Here is an 18,519-nt window from a genome sequence, read left to right as displayed (position 1 = left end):
ATTCTGTTATTCTGCACAAAATAAATAGAAAACAGCCTATTAGTTATCAAAAAGATAATGTTTCACCGTCATATTTTAGATTCTTGAGCCTAGGCAACACTAGGTAATAAAAACCTGGGGTTTATTGATAACTGACCATGGCTCTCATATTGTCTCATAAACCTCAGCTTAAATATTAAACCCGAGTGAGTTAATGTGAAGGAGGAAGGAGGAGTTCAGTCAACTGAACAGCCTTTGTGCTTCAGGTGTGCACCTTGAACCCTTTCACTGCCTGCAATCCCATCATCCAGTCAGGACACAAACAAGCACCGCCATGAGATACAGCACAGGTAAACACAACCTGAATTAGTTTGTTATACTTTTTTTAAATTTAAATTTAGATTTGATCCTTGTATTGTTAAGGGGAAAAAGTGTTTTTATCCTCCCCATTCGACAAGTATGTTGTGAGTGCTTCACTGTGCAACTAATACTTCTAATAAAGGGTTGTGATTGTGTTGTATACTTTAGCTAATATCATTTATTAACTTAAATACAGCCATTTTTTAAATATTGTGTCATCGATGCTGTATGGAACATTATTGCTTAACAGTGAAAGTAGGACATTATACATTAAAAGGGAAATGAAATGTACATTTTGGCAGCAGATTCTCTGATGTCTAGTAATTTTGCATTGATTTTAATTTTTCCATATCTGTTTGCTCATATAAATAAATATGTATACCAAATCCATAATATTGCAGTATTTTAGGAGCATATACTTCAGATAAAGATGTAAAGATGTTTATAATACAGATTGTTGAAATTATATTTGTTGGTTAAACAAGAAAATACCGTATGGTGTTTTATAAAAATGTATACAATTATATATTCATTGATTCTCAATGTTTTGAGAAACCTGTCTTTATTAAGTTTTTAAATAGGGAATCCAGATCATCTTCTGACTAATTGTTTGGTTCTAAAAAGTGTCTTTTCAACCTGTTAAGTAATGTCGTGGTTAAAGCAAATGAGGAAAAGTGGATCTATTTCAGCTAAGATTGCTGGTTCCAACCATGGCAAGAATGACCTAAAGGTTCCTCCCAGGACAGAGCTGTCTGCTTACATAAAAGATGTGAAGGTTGATAGTGATAGCCTTATCAAGGAAATTCTTTATGAACAATAATTTCATATAAGTTTTGTCCACATTTCTTTTGAAGCTGTAATGATGAAAGTAAATCAGTTCAAGTTAATGTTAAACCACTACTTAGTAACAAAATTAAGATTTAGACTAAAAATAGATAGTACAAAGTCTTGAAAGGATTAAGTTATGTTCACATTTCTTATAGAACCAGAAGATGCAACAGATGCGCCAAAGTAAGTTTCTCTATCGGTGAATCAATTTATGTGACCAATTATTTTATAAATGCTTATTGTTGTATTGATTATACTGTATATCACCCTTATTTGTATTTATGACATATTTAAATGTAAAAGGAAGTTCACGTTCAACCCAAAAGAAGGGATTGACAATCCAGCACTGATGATCTCAGACGACCCAGGTAGATGGCATAACATGGCGTTATGAGAGCAAGATCCTAAAAGAAAGTATATAACATATAATACAACAGTATCTGCAAAGAAACAAATCTGTCTTCAGAGCCAGACTTATGCCTGCGGTTATGCCTGCTGAAGCGAGAGCATGGCCAAGGCTTCGGCTTCAACCTGAGAAAAGAGAGTGGTTGCAGGGGCCATGTTGTGCAAGAAGTTGCCCCATGGAGTGCAGCAAAGCGCAGTGGCCTGAGAGATGGAGACCGTATTCTAGAGGTTAATGAAGACTTTGTGGACAACAAAGAGCATTCAAAGGTAAAGACATAAAAGCTTTCTAACATTTCCTTATTACTGCATCGTACACATGGATGGCATGGTGTCTAAGCGGTTAACACTGTGGTCTCACACCTCCAGTGTTGAGGGTGTGTAGTTTGCCTTTTCTCTCCATCCTTGGTGGGTTTTCTCTGGAAATTGAATTGAATTATGTACCAATGTTTTAGCATACCAAGACACTTGGACAATGTTATGCTTTCAACTTTCTGTGAACAGTTTGGGGAAGGCCCTTATCTACTTCAACATGCCTGTGCCCCAGTGCCCAGAGCAATATCTTTTTTTAAAAATGGTTCAATGAGTTCTGTGTGAGTTCTGAAGAACAGAGATTGACTGGCACAGAGCCCTGACCTCAACCCCATCGAGTACCTTTGGGATGAATTGGAACAGAGATTGCCTTCTCGTCCCATATCAGTGCCTGACCTCATAAATGCTCTACAGAGTGAATGGGCACGAATTTCCAAAGAGACACTTCAAAATCTTGTGGACAGCCTTCAATAAAGAATGGAAGCTGTTATAGCTACAAAAGGGGGGACCAACCCCATATTAAAGTATATATACTCAGCAAAAAAAGAAACGTCCCTTTTTCAGGACTGTGTATTTTAACAATAATGTTGTAAAAATCCAAATAACTTCATCTTCATCTAACTTGATCTTCATTGTAAAGGGTTTAAACAATGTTTTCCATGCATGTTCAATTAACCATAATTAATTAATTAACATGCACCTGTGGAATGGTCGTTAATACCTTAAAAGCTTACAGAAAGTAGGCATTTAAGGTCACAGTTCTAAAAACGCAGGACACTAAAGAGACTTGTCTACCGACTGTGAAAAACACCCAAAGAAAGATGCCCAGGGTCCCTGCTCATCTGCGTGAACGTGCATTAGGCATGCTGCAGGGATGCATGAGGACTGCTGATGTGGCCAGGGCGATAAATTGCCATGTCCGCACTGTGAGACGCCTAAGACGGAGCTACAGGGAGACAGGAAGGACAGCTGATCATCCTCGCAGTGGAAGACCACGTGTAACAACACCCGCACAGGATTGGTACATCCGAACATCACACCTGCGTGACAGGTACAGGATGGCCACAACAACTGCCCGAGTCACACCAGGAACACACTATCCCTCCATCAGTGCTCAGACTGTCCGCAATAGGCAGTCCATGAGGAGGAGATGCACTGCAGTACTTCAAGCAGCTGGTGGCCACACCAGATACTGACTGGTACTTTTGATTTTAAGCCTCCCTTCATTCAGGGACACATTGTGAAACATTTTTAGTTTATGTCTTATGGTGTTGACTCTTTTAGTGTTCATACAAATATTTACACATTAAGTTTACTGAAAGTGAAAACAGTTGAAAGTCAGAGGACGTTCCTTTTTTTGCTGAGTATATATTTGAATACAATGTCATTGCAGGTTTGGCCAAATACGTTTGTCCATATGGTGCATCTTTGTACTGCATGAGAAAACCTGGAGGAAACCCACCAAACATTGGGAGAACATGCAAATTCCAAGCACAAAGGCCAATGCCCTTGTCTTATCAGAGGACCAAAGTGGAAAACGTTTTAACTAAAAAAGTGAACCCATTATTCCAGATTTTTTTTGTATTCTGGTTTGCTATATTCAGCTCTTGTTGTCTCTTTTTAAGGTTGTGCTGAAGGTGCAAACATCTGGTTTACAGCTGTGTCTGTTGGTCTTGAGTGCTGCAGAGTATGAAACAGCTGTGTGTAACGGAACAGACCTTATGGCTCTATCCAGGGCTCATCGAGGAGAATGCTGCACATGTCCTCGTTTGTGCCACATTTACACAGAGCCTAGTATTGGCCTGGGACTCAGCATCATCCCCATTGAAGGTATCGTATTTTATTCGTAGCTGTACATCAGAAAGGAAAAAAGATTTTTTTTTTAAAGGAAGAAGAATAAGAAGATCAGTCTTGAAAAAACACTATATTGATCTGATCTGTTTAAGGGTATCCAGGTTAAAAATGTTTTTTTTTTATATGTGCAGGTGAGAGAGGAAAGTATTATCTAAGCCCAGCGAGTGAGGGTCCAGCACAGAGGGCAGGAGTTCAGGCAGGAGATCACCTGCTCTGGATCAATGGTGTCATGGTGGCAAAACTTACACATGCTGCACTGATGAAAATGGTTGGTCGGCATGGTAGTGATCAAGACTAGGAAATTCCTGCTGCCTTTCCTAACGTCTGCTGTTTTGTTTTGTTTTTCAGTTTAAAAAATGTGGCGAATATGTGACCATTTTGGTGATCGACCCCAGAAGTGAAGAGAGCTATATACGCCGAAGATTGACCATTCTCCCTGAATTTGCCAGTACTCATAACCTGCCTTATAAGACAAAAACCCTACACATTACCCAGGGACCACAAGGCTATGGGTTCCTCTTACGACAAGAAAAGTTGACTAAAGGACAAATTGGTGAGAAAAAAAATTATCTTATTAAAAGAGTCAAGAATTCTTACAATATATCACAAATTATTAATTCATTTGTTTATTCTGGTCATTATGATATTATAATTGACCAAAATAATAAAAACATTTTTTTAAAAACATGGGCATTTTTATGCATTTTTAAAATTCTTTTTTTTTTTTTAGACCCAAGATGGGTTCACCCCTTAACAACAAAAGATTAAATAAGCCTCATTCTCATGTATGCAATTTGGGATTCTTTACATTGAAAAGTTGGTGATACATTTTTAAAACAGTACATATGTTTGTTTACCTGTTTACCTGTTTACAGATTTTTGAGCCACCATGTACTATATATTTAAGGTGCATTGTAATTCTGGAACATTGGCTTAGGCCCCTCATTCAAGAGAAGAGAAAATTGCAATACGGTGTAAAAGGACATTCGATACATTTATGTGCTTTCAAAGTTTAACCAAAGTTTCTTTCAAACTAATTCAAACAAGATATGGATTAAATACGCAAGTCATAAGGAACATATTGAATTGACTCCTCTGTTTTCCTATCTGTTACTTTTGTATCCTTTGATCCAAATTAATTCATCAGTTCATCTTCAGTAGTTATTTTATCCTGTTCAAGGTTGCAATGAATCCTGAGCTTACCCTTGAAACACTGGGCGTGGGGTCAGGATGCACTCTGGATGGCATGCCCTTTTTTTCCGGTGTGAATTGACTCTCAAAGTGATGAAGTGTGTGTTATGTGTTTTGGCTCCCTATAGCTCATGTGCTGAGAGAGGTAGACCCTTGCAGTCCAGCTGAGGCGGCAGGGATGGAGGATGGGGATCTGCTGTTGGCAGTCAATGGTGAGCAGGTGGAGAACTTGGAGCATGAGGACATAGTCAGCAGAATACGGCAAAGTGGTCAGCAGGTCACATTCACTACCATCTCTATTCAGGGCAGAGACTACTACACACAGGTATCTGTATCCGTGTTCACTCATATATATAAATATATATATGAATGTGTATGAATCAAAATGATTGTCCCTGATAAGCAAGCCGAGGACGACAGCGACAGCGGCAAGGAAAAACTCCCTAAGATGGCAGTAGGAAGAAACCTTGAAAGGAACCAGACTAAACAGGGAACCCATCCTCATTTGGGTGATAAGTTAATATAGAGTCCGGTTCATTATTGGAGGCTCAGGTAGACTGCAGGAAACTCCAGTTCTGAACTATTAAGTCAAGGCCCCAGAAAGCAGCTGTTAGCATCAGCCAAGACCAGGCCCGTCTACGTAGAAAAATGGAACCGTCCCCAGTCACCACACGCATCCCAGGCAGACCACATGGGGCATCCGTGCAACAAAATTTCCAACCAGAAGCGGGACACCAGGACGAGTCAGACAGGTCCAGGGGGCAGAGGGGGTCTGGATCACTGGCAGCTCAGGAGCGACATGTTTACCTCGAGAAAGAGATAGGATGAGGGCAAGAGAGAAAAGAAGAGAGAGGGGAGGAGAGATAACAGTTAGGACTCATCAAAGTCACACAATGTATAAGCTGAATGTATATTTAGTGCAGCAGTGACTCCGGCAGGACTAACTATGACAGCATAAATAAAAGGTAGAGCCACAAGGAAACGCAGACATGAGGGCTTCCTGAGATGAAAAGCGACCATTCACCTCACCGTCAAGGGGAGGGAAGAAAGCATCTAAACATACCAGTTCACCATAATACTCTACGTCCATGAGTCCCCCAGATCTGCTCCTTTACCTAAGGCAAATCTATTTACAAAAATGCTTGGCAAAATAAAAAGGGGTTTCGATCATTAATTGGAAGTTATTCCATAACTTTTGAGTTTTGTTAGAAAAAGCTCTGCCCCCAAGGATAGCACTGAACTGTCAACTGTGGAATTCTGGAGCAAAACGATCAGATTGACCCTATACCAGAATGATGGGTGCATCAGGGTAAGAAGAGAAGCACATGAAGAAATGCACCCATCATGCACAGTGTCAAGTGTACAAGCCTCTGGAGGAAGTGTTATCATCTGCGGTTGCTTCTGCAGGTCTAGGTCTAGGTTCAGGAATGTTATAGTATGTGGCAATAAAATGAAGTTAGCTGATGACCTGAATGTACTAGATGACCCGGTTATCTTAATAGATCGTTTCCTCTCTGATGGCACAGGCATTAACTTAAAAGAGAGCATGAGGAATCATTTTCACGCATCAACTGGCCACCACATTTTGTGCTGTAAACTTAAGAGGACTAAATAAAATCTTAAAGTGCATGACTTTGTTTTTTGTCCAGGCAGTGTAGTGTTACAGGTTTTGGTGCTAAATGTAAAGTTATGCAAATAATATCAGCTTAGTGAGACATTAATTATTGTGCTCTTTTCTTGTGAGCTTTTGGGAAACGTTGAGACGTTACTTCGGGACTTAAAATGGCAGATGTATGCAAATTACAAATTCAACCCTGAAACACATTAAGTATGTTTATAATAACATACCTTCTATATCCAAAAGTATGTGCACACCCATATGTAGGTCTTCCTTAAACTGCTGCCCACAATTGACTAGACTGACTTTGCATTTTATAGCACTACAACTTCCCTCTGCGCAAAATTCAAAGCGCAGAGCCCTTATCTTTACCCCACTGAACACCTTTGTGATGTATGGTGCTATATGCAATGTGATGTTTGTGGAATAAAAGCATTAACTTCCTGGTTGTGTGGTTTACAGCTTGGCCTTTCACCACTGTTGTTTTATGAAGAAAACATTCCACAAAAAGAGCGTTTCCCCACAAACACACTTCAGGCTAAGAACCTGCCGTGTCCTCGACTGTGCACCCTTCACAGAGAGGCCACTGGATTCGGCTTCAAGCTGGCTTGCAGTCAAAATGAGTGCAGGCTCTACGTTGGCCAGGTTCTTATCTGTTTTCTTGGCATTTGATCCATAATGTTATTGCACGGTTTCATTTGGCATTTGAAGCTTACTCAGGGTTTCTATGCTAGGTGGAAGCTGGGCGTGCTGGAGAGAGGGCAGGGCTGCGAGAGGGGGATGTGATTGTGGAAGTAAATGGCCAGAATGTGGAGCATGAGCATTTTGAGGAGGTGATCACACTGATTAAGAAGGGAGGCACTTCACTCATGCTGCTCGTGGTTGACAAGGATGGGTTTGAGAAACTCAGAACAAGCGGCGTAGCGATCACTTCGGATGTAAGGGTGAACAGCACACAGGTGAGAAACGGCACATATAAGAGAAGACCTTTATATGATGTTTGAGCAATGGCACAATAGATGTAGAACATTTAGAAACACAAGTCGAAACCTTAAACCGGACCCTGTAATGTGAAAACTGTAAAACTAGGGTGATTTAGTCTTTTTTTTTGACAGTTTTGTTGAGTGATCTCACAAAGAGTTGGCTGATTTGGTTATGCAGTAATATCTAAGATCAAAACTGATAAAACACGGAGATTCTTCATGCATACAGTACTGTGCAAAAGTCTCAAGCCAACCACCATTTCTTTATATTTTGCTTAGAAAGAGCTTTTTTTATGTTGAGAAATAGTTCTCTAGACTTCCTAATTTTTGGTTAATTTTCACCAAATTTCTGGCTTTCGTTTTCAGTCCAGTACTTGTACCTGAGCATTTTCAAAGAAATGTTTGTTTGTTAAGCCACACACTGACTTATGAATCATTTAAGCATAAAAATCAACTAACGTAATGCATAAACCAGTAAGAAACTGGTGTAGATGATGACAGGCCAGTGATTAGTATACTGCTGCGATGGATTGGCACCTTGTCCAGATGTACCCTGCCTCGTATCCTAAGTCTCCTGGGATAGGCTCCAGGCCTCCTCCGACCCTGAATACAGGATGAAGCGGTATACTGTAAATAATGATTACGATTAGTATACTGCTGATGCTGAATGCTGAGTGGTTGGAAAAGACGAGAGGGGAAATGAGGTTGCTGATGAGGTTGTTATATAAACAACCACTTTATAAATCATAATCTGTACGCACTTTCCAGCCTGTCACATTAAAACTTGTGTTCCCTTTTCTTTAATATGATTTATATAATTAAATTTAATTAGAATAAATTTAATGTAATATAAAAAAATTTAAGGGTGATCAGACTTTTGCACAATTCTGTAGTTTAGTTTAATCAAATATTAGCTTCTCTAAGTTATTTAATAAAATATAAGCATTTTTGGATGAGCCAAAGAGAATGAGGTTTAACTTAATTAAGTTAATAAATCACTTTATTTAAAAAGGTTTACTCATTAAGATCAGAGTGTCATTAATGTAGAAGAAAATGTTTTCCACTAATTATTGATAAAACCAAAGGCCTTCATATAAAGTGTCTGAAAAGGCAGAAACTAATGACGATATGTTGAGTGAAATCTACACAAACATGAGACAACCAATGAGATAATGTTTAGAGTAAATGTGAATATGTAAATCATACTGTATATATATATATATATATATATATATATATATATATACAGTATATTCAAATATAAGAATATACTGTATATATATATATATTATACCCCAAGAATATACTGTATATGTATATAAATATATATATATATATATATATATATATATATATATATATATAGTTTTACGCTCATTGGTTCCTGACTTTTCAGACACCCAGACACTTTTTACACACACATTCAATAGTGGCAATAAATGAATAGATGAACATTACATTACTTTCTTTATCTAATGTATGCCATGCTTTTCTTGCAGGTTTCAGATTCAACACAAGACAAATTTGTATAAAGGGTTGGAATAGACTGGAACCACTAAATGGCATACTGTATGTTCTCCTATATACAATAGTTGGAAGATACAATGCTTGCCTTAATGCATTTACTACAATACAATAATTACAGTATTTATTATGAATACACTGCCTGGTCCAAAAATGTTGGCATTTTGGAAGGGCCTTCTTTAAGAAAAAATAAAAATAAATTTAAGGTAACTGCTGAATTTGGGGAATCCTGGAATTGGGTTAAGAATTGACCAACACATTATTAAAACCTGAGAGGATAGTGCTGAACTGCTACGTAACTTCACAAAAGAAATGTGATCAGGAAAAAATGATGAACGACCATAATCAGAGATCACTTAAATCCTTGGTTAAGGTGCACTGTAAAAAAAAAATAAAATCAAGAGTAGAAATCACAGCTATGTTTGAAAGTGAACACACAGACATTGTGACGAGAATTTACTGATTGTTGTTCGTCTCTCGGTTGCTCCTGGCCAGGGGTCGCCACATACAAGGTGGCACACAAGGATGCCCTCCCTGACACAACCCTTCCATTTTATCCAGGCTTGGGACCGGCACTAGATCCAGTAGCTGGGGTTTGGGCACTGGCTGGGATTCGAACCCAGGCCTTCCACATGGTAAGCGAAACACCTACCAATGAGTCACCAGTGCCCTTACTGTGATGAGAATTCCCAGAATTGGGACAAAATAGCTGTATGGCCATATAGGAACCACATGTTAGTGAAGCTAAACAGAAAAAAATGCTAAATTTAGCTAGTGAGCATAAAGAATGGACTTTGCACCCATCATGACCAGTGTACAAGTCTCTGGAGGCAGTGTTATGATCTACGGTTGCTTCAGGTCGAGGCTCAGCACCGTTATGTGGCAAAGTCTGGTTATCACAATAATAGAGTTTTTTCTTCCCTGAAGGCACAGGCATATTTCAAAGCCCAAATTGTGAACGTGTGTGTGTGGAAGCATAAGGAACTTTTTCACCCATAAATCAGTTACAACATTAATTGTAAACAAACATTTGTGCAGTTAAACAAAATCTTCGAAATTGAGATGAAAAATGAAAAAAAGTTTTTGTGGCTTTTTTTTTGTCCCTTTTGTAATTTATAAATATGACTAGTGTATAAGATAAAGACTGATTCAAACAATATGACACATGAATGGCTGTGCTTGCTTTTTATTTAGTGAAAAAGCACTAGAATACACAATTTATTATTGTTAATATACAAAATGATGACCATGAGCCAGTTTCTGTTATACTGTATTTATTAAAAGCTAATAAAAATGTAAATAGTGTTTAAAAAAAATGTATATAAAGCAAATTAATGTTTAGATTCACATATGCATACATTAAAAAAATATTTTGTCAAAGTGTTTTCATTTTCATTTGGTTAGTGTCCTTCCTTTTTTCTTGTTTGTTTATTGCTCTGTGGGATAAAAAGGGTTTTCGTTTGTTTTTAAAGAGTTATAAAGGTTATACATTTTTATGTAACCTAAATGTACAAATGCAATACAAAAATACACTTAATTTCTTTCTTTATTTATTTTTTACTAACCATATGTGCTTCTGTTGTCCAGGTCTTAAAGGCCCCCTTCAATTTCTATAAAGGCCCCAAAGTTTATTTTTGAATAACACATTAATAATATAAAAATATAAAAAATATATTAAGTTATTAGTCTGAGTAATTTTTGTACAATGTAAACAACTAAACAAAAAAAATCTTATTGCATTAAATTATATTTATGTATTAAATTAAAATATATCTACAATTTAATTGGTGAATCAGATTAATACCTGTGAGAATGTGACCAAGTTCTTCAGTGACCCTTTCAGCATCCTGCATACTGAAACACATGGGAGGTTTAAATTTGATGACGTTCTCCCCTGGTCCATCTGTGCTCAGGAATATATGTTTTTCTTTCATCCTGGGGAAACAGGGTGACGACAAAGCCTTTTAGATCGAGGTCACTTTTAAGTGAACATTACTAATCTTAAGACATTCTGTGCCATGAGGATTCTCACCTCCTAACGAGCAGTGCTGCTTCTTCTGTTGCTGGGGTTAAAACCGCTCTGTCTTTAACCAGTTCAAAGCCCAGAAAGAGGCCTACACCACTGCAGAGGACATGTGTAATAAAAATACAGTTTTGTCAAATAGAATAACAATGTCTTCTTGTTTAAGAGGTTAGAGACAATTCATGTATTTAATAATAAGCATTAGCTCAGCAGACATTTTGCACACATTTCCAAAGATTACTATTTACGATACTGTAAGTGGAGATGTGTTGTTGTTGTTGTTGTTCATTTTTCGGCTGCTCCCACTGAGCGACCTGTACAATCCGACAACTTGGCACAGGTTTTATGCCGGATGCCCTTCCTGATTTAACCCTCCCATTTTTTCCGAGCTTTGGACTTACACTGCATCCAGTGGCTGGGGTTTGGGCACTGGGTGAGAATTAAACTCAGGAATGGCAGACAAGGAATGTTCCACTCAGCCACCAATGCCCTAAGTGACAACAGCACTATGAAAACACAGGACGAGTTTGGTGCATGAGAGTTTGTTGAAAAAAACATATAGCTCCATCGAACAAACAAACAAAAAAATGGAACGAATAAGATACAAACTGGCATCTGTCTAGAGGAGGCTATCGGCTACAATTCAAGGACAGGGTAAGGGCCATTGTCAAAGAAGCAGCCAAGAGGCCCAGCGTAACTTTGAAAAAGTTGAAGAGATCCACAGGCTAGGTTGGAGAAGGACCACCGTAGCCTGGGCACCAGAAAAAGCTGGGAGTCATGGAGGGGTTATGAAAAAAAAAGACATTAGCCCTTTGAAGGTGGCCATAATGCATGTTCAAGACTCACTAAACAGGTAGGAAATGTGTTGTCTAGTCGATAAAACGACAAACAAGCTTTGTGGTATGGGCACAAAATGCTACATTTGGAATAATCCTAGAAAAAAACGTACCCAAATATGCAAGACACTTAAGAGTTATGCGAGCTATTGTATATGTCATGTGGACAATAATGTACTGTGATAGTGTATCTCCAAAAAGAAACAAAAAAAAAACATGAGTGAGGGAGTAGTGGTTATATAGACTCACCGCACATCTCCAATAATTGGGTGTGTAGCCTGGAGCTCTCGAAGGAGCTTCATTAAATGATTTCCACTACGTACTGCATTGCTTCTTAGGTCCTCTTTCTCTATCACATCTAGAACTGCAAGGCCAATTGCACAGGATACTGGGTTCCCACCAAACTACATTGAAAACAGAGTGAAATGTAATATATACAACATAATGCAAAGAAGGGCTCTGGCAACTTGCTTGTTGAAAATCCCCTTTAATTTCCAGAGTAATATGAGATGAAACAATGAAACTTGAGGTATGGTTAATGATAAAACAATATAAGATTCTTACAGTGTTGAAATATTCGACTTTGTTGTCTGTAAAAGCACCAGCTATCTCCTCTGTGGTAACCACACATGCCAATGGATGCCCATTGCCCATTGGTTTGCCCATGGTTACAATGTCAGGGCAGAAGTCTTCACCTTGGAGCTGAAAAGCCCAGTAGTGGCTTCCCACACGGCCAAAGCCAGTCTGAACTTCATCGGCTACAAAAACGCCTCCTGCAGCCCGGATATATCTGTGAAATGCATTTGTTACCCCAGTTCCTTAAATCGGTACATACAAAGTAGAATGATTTACTATGTTCTGAGTGGGAATGTAGTATCATTGTACAAAACGTTTCAGAAATAGAATTTTGTAAGTGCTCAAATAAAGAAAGAAGCATTAAAAATACTGATATGTCAAATGTATTATTATCGTTGCATGCCTACTTTATTAAATAACTCATTGTGAATTTAAGAAACAAAAGAAGAACACCTACTGTGCGACTTTTTGAAAGTATCCCGGTGGCAAGATGATCTGTCCAGCAACACTGGGTAAGGATTCGACAAAGAAAGATGAAATCTACAGGGAAAGAAAAAAAAAAAAAAGTATACATACTGCCAGACAAATTGGTGTGATTTTTTTTTTTTTTTTTTTGTCTAGAGACATGAGAGACAAAAAAAAACGTACCTTGCGTCCTTTCTTATGGACTTCGTCGATAAGATTCTTCACTGTTTCTGCATAGGCTTCTCCTGGGTTGGGATGATCAGCACGGTAAAGACCTTTATAGGTATCAGGAATAGGTGCCTGCATGAATCAATCCAGTTTAAATTGTAGCTAAAAACAATGAAGGAAATTCAGTGCTGTTTGTCTCTTTTGTACCCACCACATGAACCCACTCTTTCTGGCCTGCCAGCTTCCGGAACTTGTAAGGACTTATGTCAATAAGACTGGTAAGGTGGCCATGATAGGCACTTCAGAGGAGGAAAATGGCAACATGGACTCAATCACAGGAAAAACGATAGTATCTATTCAACCATATAATATGTAAAGTACTCACTGGTCTAGAACTACAACATCCTCGTTCTGGGTGTACTGACGGGCCAGCCGCAAAGCGAGATCATTCGCTTCTGAGCTATAGAAACCAGACTATTTAAATCTGTTGCACTTCTGCACATGCTGTACAATGGCATATTTACTACAGTGCAATGTATTGTACCAGAATAAAACTGCAATATTTATTTCTCAATTGAACAAAAGTTCTTACCCTGAGTTGACAAAGTAGAAGACGCACAGCTTCTTGGGTAGAGTGGCTGCTAGGCGGTCTGCGTACTGGACTATGTTATCATGGAGGAACCTGGTGTTTACATTAAGAAGCTCCATTTGAGCTGCTGCAGCCTGAGTGATGCTGGGGTGACAGTGACCCACTGCAGGATGACATCATGACATCCACATAACTTAATACTTTGCATCAACAGATTGCATCCAACTATTTATACTCGACTGTCTCTGGGTTCCTCTAGACTGGTTCAATAGGTTGATGGCCATAAAAATCAATCTACTGATACTGATAATGTACATATGCACATACCGTGGTGAACATTGCTGATGCAGTCTAAGTACTGCGTCCCGTTCTCGTCATATAAATACTGTCCTTGCGCTCTCACTATTTTCACTGGGGCGTGTGAGAAAAAAAGTCTGCATGACTGCCTGTAACGACAAGCAAATTGTGAGTAGGGTGTTGGTCAAGACAGGTTCATAAATGCAACTGTGATAAAGATAGATTGTGTTTGGGATCCGGTTGGGTCTGAATCCAAAGTGCAGTTATGTTATTGCAGCAGAACTATAAAGTGCAATATATTTCATTTTGAATTATGGTCTGCACTGTAAAACTTTGCACTGTAAAAATTTGTGTGCATGTGTATGTATGTACAGTACACAGTCAAACGTTTGGACACAAGTATGGATATATTTTGTACACTCTAGAACAAAATTGGATTTTTTTTTAATTATTATTATGAAATAACACCCATGGCATTAGGTAATTAAGTAACAACAACATCGTCTATGTTGTACAAGATCATGAGGGGCCTGAAGCGTATCCAGAAGACATTGGGTATGAGGCATTGTAGACCCTGGACAGGGTGCCAATCCATCACAGGGGACGCACACACACACACACACACACACACCTGCATTGGACTGTGAAAGGAAACGTAAACCCGTAAAGGAATTACGTAAATGCTTATGCAAAAACGTAATAGAGGAAACCCACCAAGAACAGGGAGAACATGCAAACTCCACACATTCTCAACCCTGTCTGTAGTTGTGAGGCCACAGTGCTAACCACCACTGCACCGAGCCGCCTACAACAACAACAACAACAACAGTCAGTTGTTATTTTATGACAAGAAGGTAATTTGTTCCAGGACAATTCTTTCAAGGATAGTATTGTCAAGTGCATTTGCAAAAACCATCAAGCACCATGATAAAAATGGCTAAAGACCTTCTCAGGAAATCATTTAGAGTTCATTTAGAGTTACCAGCCTCACCGATTAACAAACAGCACCTTGGATTACAGCTGTTTCGAAGGCTTTACAAAGCATAAGTAGCAGACACATCTCAATATCACTGTTCAAAGAAGACGGACTTCTGCATAGTTTGGTTGCCTTCAGCATTGTTTTTCAATGTAGAAAGAAATAAAGACAACAGAATTATAAGTTGTGTCCAAACTTTTGACTGGTAGTGTATGTATATATGTATGTCTTTGGTTATTCATAGATTCTTTATTTCAATCACAAACGCCTTTTCAATATATGCTCTACAGTGTTTGACACAGGAAAAAACTATGCGTGCAACAACATTAAAGCTTTAAAAGGGAAATCCGTTAGAACTCAATCTTAACATCAAAGAGAGGAACAAAGGGATTTCTGTTATGCATACCCAATCAGCCTTTTGCGCATTTTAAAAGTCTCTTCTTTGTGAAATATTTCCCGCGCCATTGTAGCGAGTATACGTGAGATAATTTGAACCGGGCTGAAGATTACTCTGCACTGAAACTCCTGCACTGTCAGCAAATGGGCCGGGGTTCGCGGGGTGAAATGTTCTCGCTGATGACGTAATGCCGTGTTGGCTTCTGGATTGTACGTCAACGCGTCCGCCATATTGGTGCTGGCAAGTCTGGCACGTGAACTAATACGAGATGACGAATATCAAACCTAAAAATTGCAAGATGTGCTAGAATACCTGAGTTATAACCCATTTTACAGCTTTCAAGGATCGGGTCTTTGCATGTCATTGCATATATTTCTTAGTGGCATCTCCAAATCATCATTCTGGTTTACTTCCACATTTTAAAGACATGCATATAGGGCTAACTGGCATTCTGCACATAATGTGTGAAGAACTTCACTTATCAACCCATCATTCCCATGAAATGTGTTATGTTTAATAGACCTAATACATTTATATACCTCTGATCTCCATGGATCATAAAGTTTCACTAGTAGAAAAGTTAATAAAAGTTGGACAGACAATTGTACATACAAGTTACTTGCTTAGTATTGGTTTACCATAGACTCTTATTACTGTTTTGTATACTGTTAAACTAGAACATATCTGTATACTTTATATAACTTTATATCGCACTTATATTCTATATGTTTTATGTATGTTGCTGTACTATCTATATTTTTACTATTTTAATATATTTTATAATTATAAAAAAATAAACTTTGTGACAATTTCTCACGATTAGATTTTTATTTGCAGGTTTTGCCATTTTTTCTAATAATGGTCAGTTATTAGTATTTAAAGGTGCACTATTTCCTTCTTCTTTTTCTTTGTTGTTTAATGGCAGGTGGAGTCCTGGTATAGGAGGGCCCTGTGACCCTGTACATAGGATAAGCAGGATTGAAAATGACAATCATATAGGTAAGTCTCCAACATTATAAATCCATGCTTAACAAATGTGAGTTTGACAATTAATTATTTTCCACTACGAAAGTAATTTAGTAACGCTGATGAAGTATACGCTTTCTTTCTTTACCCTCTAACGTTGCTTGCCACCAATTGAGAATTAACGCAACTGTAGAATAAAAATATCTGTACTACACATAGATCAAATAACGCTAAATATATAAAACAATGTCTAATTAAAATCGATTGAAAAATGTTACCATTATAGTGCTTTTAATTAAACCAATCCAAATCAAACAAATGTTCCCACCCTCAACATAATCGCTATAAAATATTATATTACAATATATTTGTATAACTTTATTATGGTTAAACCTATAATAAACCTGTAATATTCCTATTATAATGAGCCCTAGTCAAGTGACAGCCTTCTTGAACATTGAACAATTGGCATTGTCACGAACCTTCCTCTGATGTCTGCGTGGATGTGGCATAATGTGCAGGAGGCGAGCTGGCGGTTTAGTAATCGGCTTTTATTTATAAAGCACATAAAATAAACACAGGCATAAGTTACCTCAAAGGAAAATAACTATAAGGACAACAAAAGCTAGACGCCTGACTGTGCTCCAGTCAGGCTCTTTATAATCAACTTAATTATCTCACCTCGGTTCAGGTGAATTCCCACGTCACCTGACCGAGGTGCAGTCTGGGACATGCAGTCCAACTAAAACACTAACTTGAACATAAAACAAAACAAACCCAGGCGCTTTGGCGCCCTCTAGGGGTTAACCGTTACAGTACCCCCCCCTAAAAAACGCTCCTCCGGAGCGTTACCGGAGGACCCGGACTCCCTCCCCAGCGGTCCCAGTCCGGACCTCCAACACCGAGGCGGTCGATCCCCTCTCGTGGGCTAGGCTTAAGAGCTGGGGCGACGCTCGGCGGCGGCTGAGGAGCTGGGGCGACGCTCGGCGGCGGCTGAGGAGCTGGGGCGACGCTCGGCGGCGGCTGAGGAGCTGGGGCGACGCTCGGCGGCGGCTGAGGAGCTGGGGCGACGCTCGGCGGCGGCTGAGGAGCTGGGGCGACGCTCGGCGGCGGCTGAGGAGCTGGGGCGACGCTCGGCGGCGGCTGAGGAGCTGGGGCGACGCTCGGCGGCGGCTGAGGAGCTGGGGCGACGCTCGGCGGCGGCTGAGGAGCTGGAGCGACGCTCGCTGTGCTGGGCGGCGGCGGAGCTGGAGCGACGCTCGCTGAGCTGGGCGGCGGCGGAGCTGGAGCGACGCTCGCTGAGCTGGGCGGCGGCGGAGCTGGAGCGACGCTCGCTGAGCTGGGCGGCGGCGGCGGCGGAGCTGGAGCGACGCTCGCTGTGCTGGGCGGCGGCGGAGCGAGAGCGACGCTCGCTGAGCTGGGCGGCGGCGGCGGCGGAGCTGGAGCGACGCTCGCTGTGCTGGGCGGCGGCGGCGGCGGAGTGGGAGCGACGCTCGCTGTGCTGGGCGGCGGCGGCGGCGGAGCGGGAGCGACGCTCGCTGAGCTGGGCGGCGGCGGAGCTGGAGCGACGCTCGCTGTGCTGGGCGGCGGCGGCGGCGGAGCGGGAGCGACGCTCGCTGAGCTGGGCGGCGACGGCGGCGGCGGAGCTGGAGCGACGCTCGCTGTGCTGGGCGGCGGCGGCGGCGGAGCTGGAGCGCCGCTCGCTGAGCTGGGCGGCGACGGCGGCGGCGGAGCTGGAGCGACGCTCGCTGTGCTGGGCGGCGGCGGCAGCGGAGCTGGAGCGCCGTCCTCAAAGCCGGGCGGCGGAGGAATCAGCAGGCCGGCCTGGAAGTCTGGCTGAGGAGCCGGAGCGTCGTTCGCTGCCTCCATCGGCGGCTGCTGAGCTGGCGCGATGTCCTCAAAGCCGGGCGGCGGAGGAAGCAGTAGGCCATCCTCGAAGCCCGGCTGAAGCGCTGGCTCGATGTCTGTGCAGCTCGGCTGAAGCGCTGGCTCGCTGTTCATGCCGCTTGGAGGCGGCAGATCGGCAGTGCCGCACACGACGCTTGGCGGCTGTGGAGCGGGAGCGACGTTTCCCACGTCTGGCAGAGACGGCGGCGCGTCGACCTCCGTGTTGACTACAGCCGGGAGCGGGAGGAGAAGCGCGTCGTCCAGATTAGAGAGAGGGAGAGTGTCCGG

The 18,519-nt window shown here is 40.9% G+C and overlaps 2 protein-coding genes across 2 annotated transcripts; one reads left to right on the top strand and one right to left on the bottom strand.

Annotated features, from left to right (window-relative positions):
* Nucleotides 1-298: 298 nt before the first annotated feature.
* nherf4a (NHERF family PDZ scaffold protein 4a) lies at nucleotides 299-9,228 on the top strand. The gene is made up of 10 exons (XM_053507348.1): nucleotides 299-329; nucleotides 1,323-1,350; nucleotides 1,605-1,839; nucleotides 3,507-3,711; nucleotides 3,867-4,003; nucleotides 4,084-4,288; nucleotides 5,055-5,251; nucleotides 7,007-7,189; nucleotides 7,279-7,503; nucleotides 9,027-9,228. The coding sequence occupies exons 1-10, from the start codon at nucleotides 314-316 to the stop codon at nucleotides 9,057-9,059; spliced, it is 1,464 nt and encodes a 487-aa protein (XP_053363323.1). The 5' UTR covers nucleotides 299-313; the 3' UTR covers nucleotides 9,060-9,228.
* A 1,080-nt stretch (nucleotides 9,229-10,308) lies between these two features.
* Nucleotides 10,309-15,524, bottom strand: phykpl (5-phosphohydroxy-L-lysine phospho-lyase). Its single transcript, XM_053506825.1, has 13 exons — nucleotides 15,388-15,524; nucleotides 14,036-14,154; nucleotides 13,712-13,871; nucleotides 13,505-13,579; nucleotides 13,331-13,418; nucleotides 13,135-13,251; nucleotides 12,944-13,026; nucleotides 12,475-12,700; nucleotides 12,160-12,314; nucleotides 11,084-11,173; nucleotides 10,856-10,986; nucleotides 10,617-10,661; nucleotides 10,309-10,487 (listed from the first exon to the last, which is right to left on the bottom strand). Exons 1-12 carry the CDS (start codon nucleotides 15,444-15,446, stop codon nucleotides 10,642-10,644), a joined length of 1,323 nt encoding a protein of 440 aa, XP_053362800.1. The 5' UTR covers nucleotides 15,447-15,524; the 3' UTR covers nucleotides 10,309-10,487; nucleotides 10,617-10,641.
* Between the last annotated feature and the right edge of the window lie 2,995 nt (nucleotides 15,525-18,519).

This window comes from Clarias gariepinus, chromosome 11 (genome assembly GCF_024256425.1).
Source record: "Clarias gariepinus isolate MV-2021 ecotype Netherlands chromosome 11, CGAR_prim_01v2, whole genome shotgun sequence".
Taxonomy (NCBI): Eukaryota; Metazoa; Chordata; class Actinopteri; order Siluriformes; family Clariidae; genus Clarias; species Clarias gariepinus.
The sequence above is the reverse complement of the archived record's forward strand: the minus strand, read 5'-3'. Positions and strand labels throughout refer to the sequence as shown.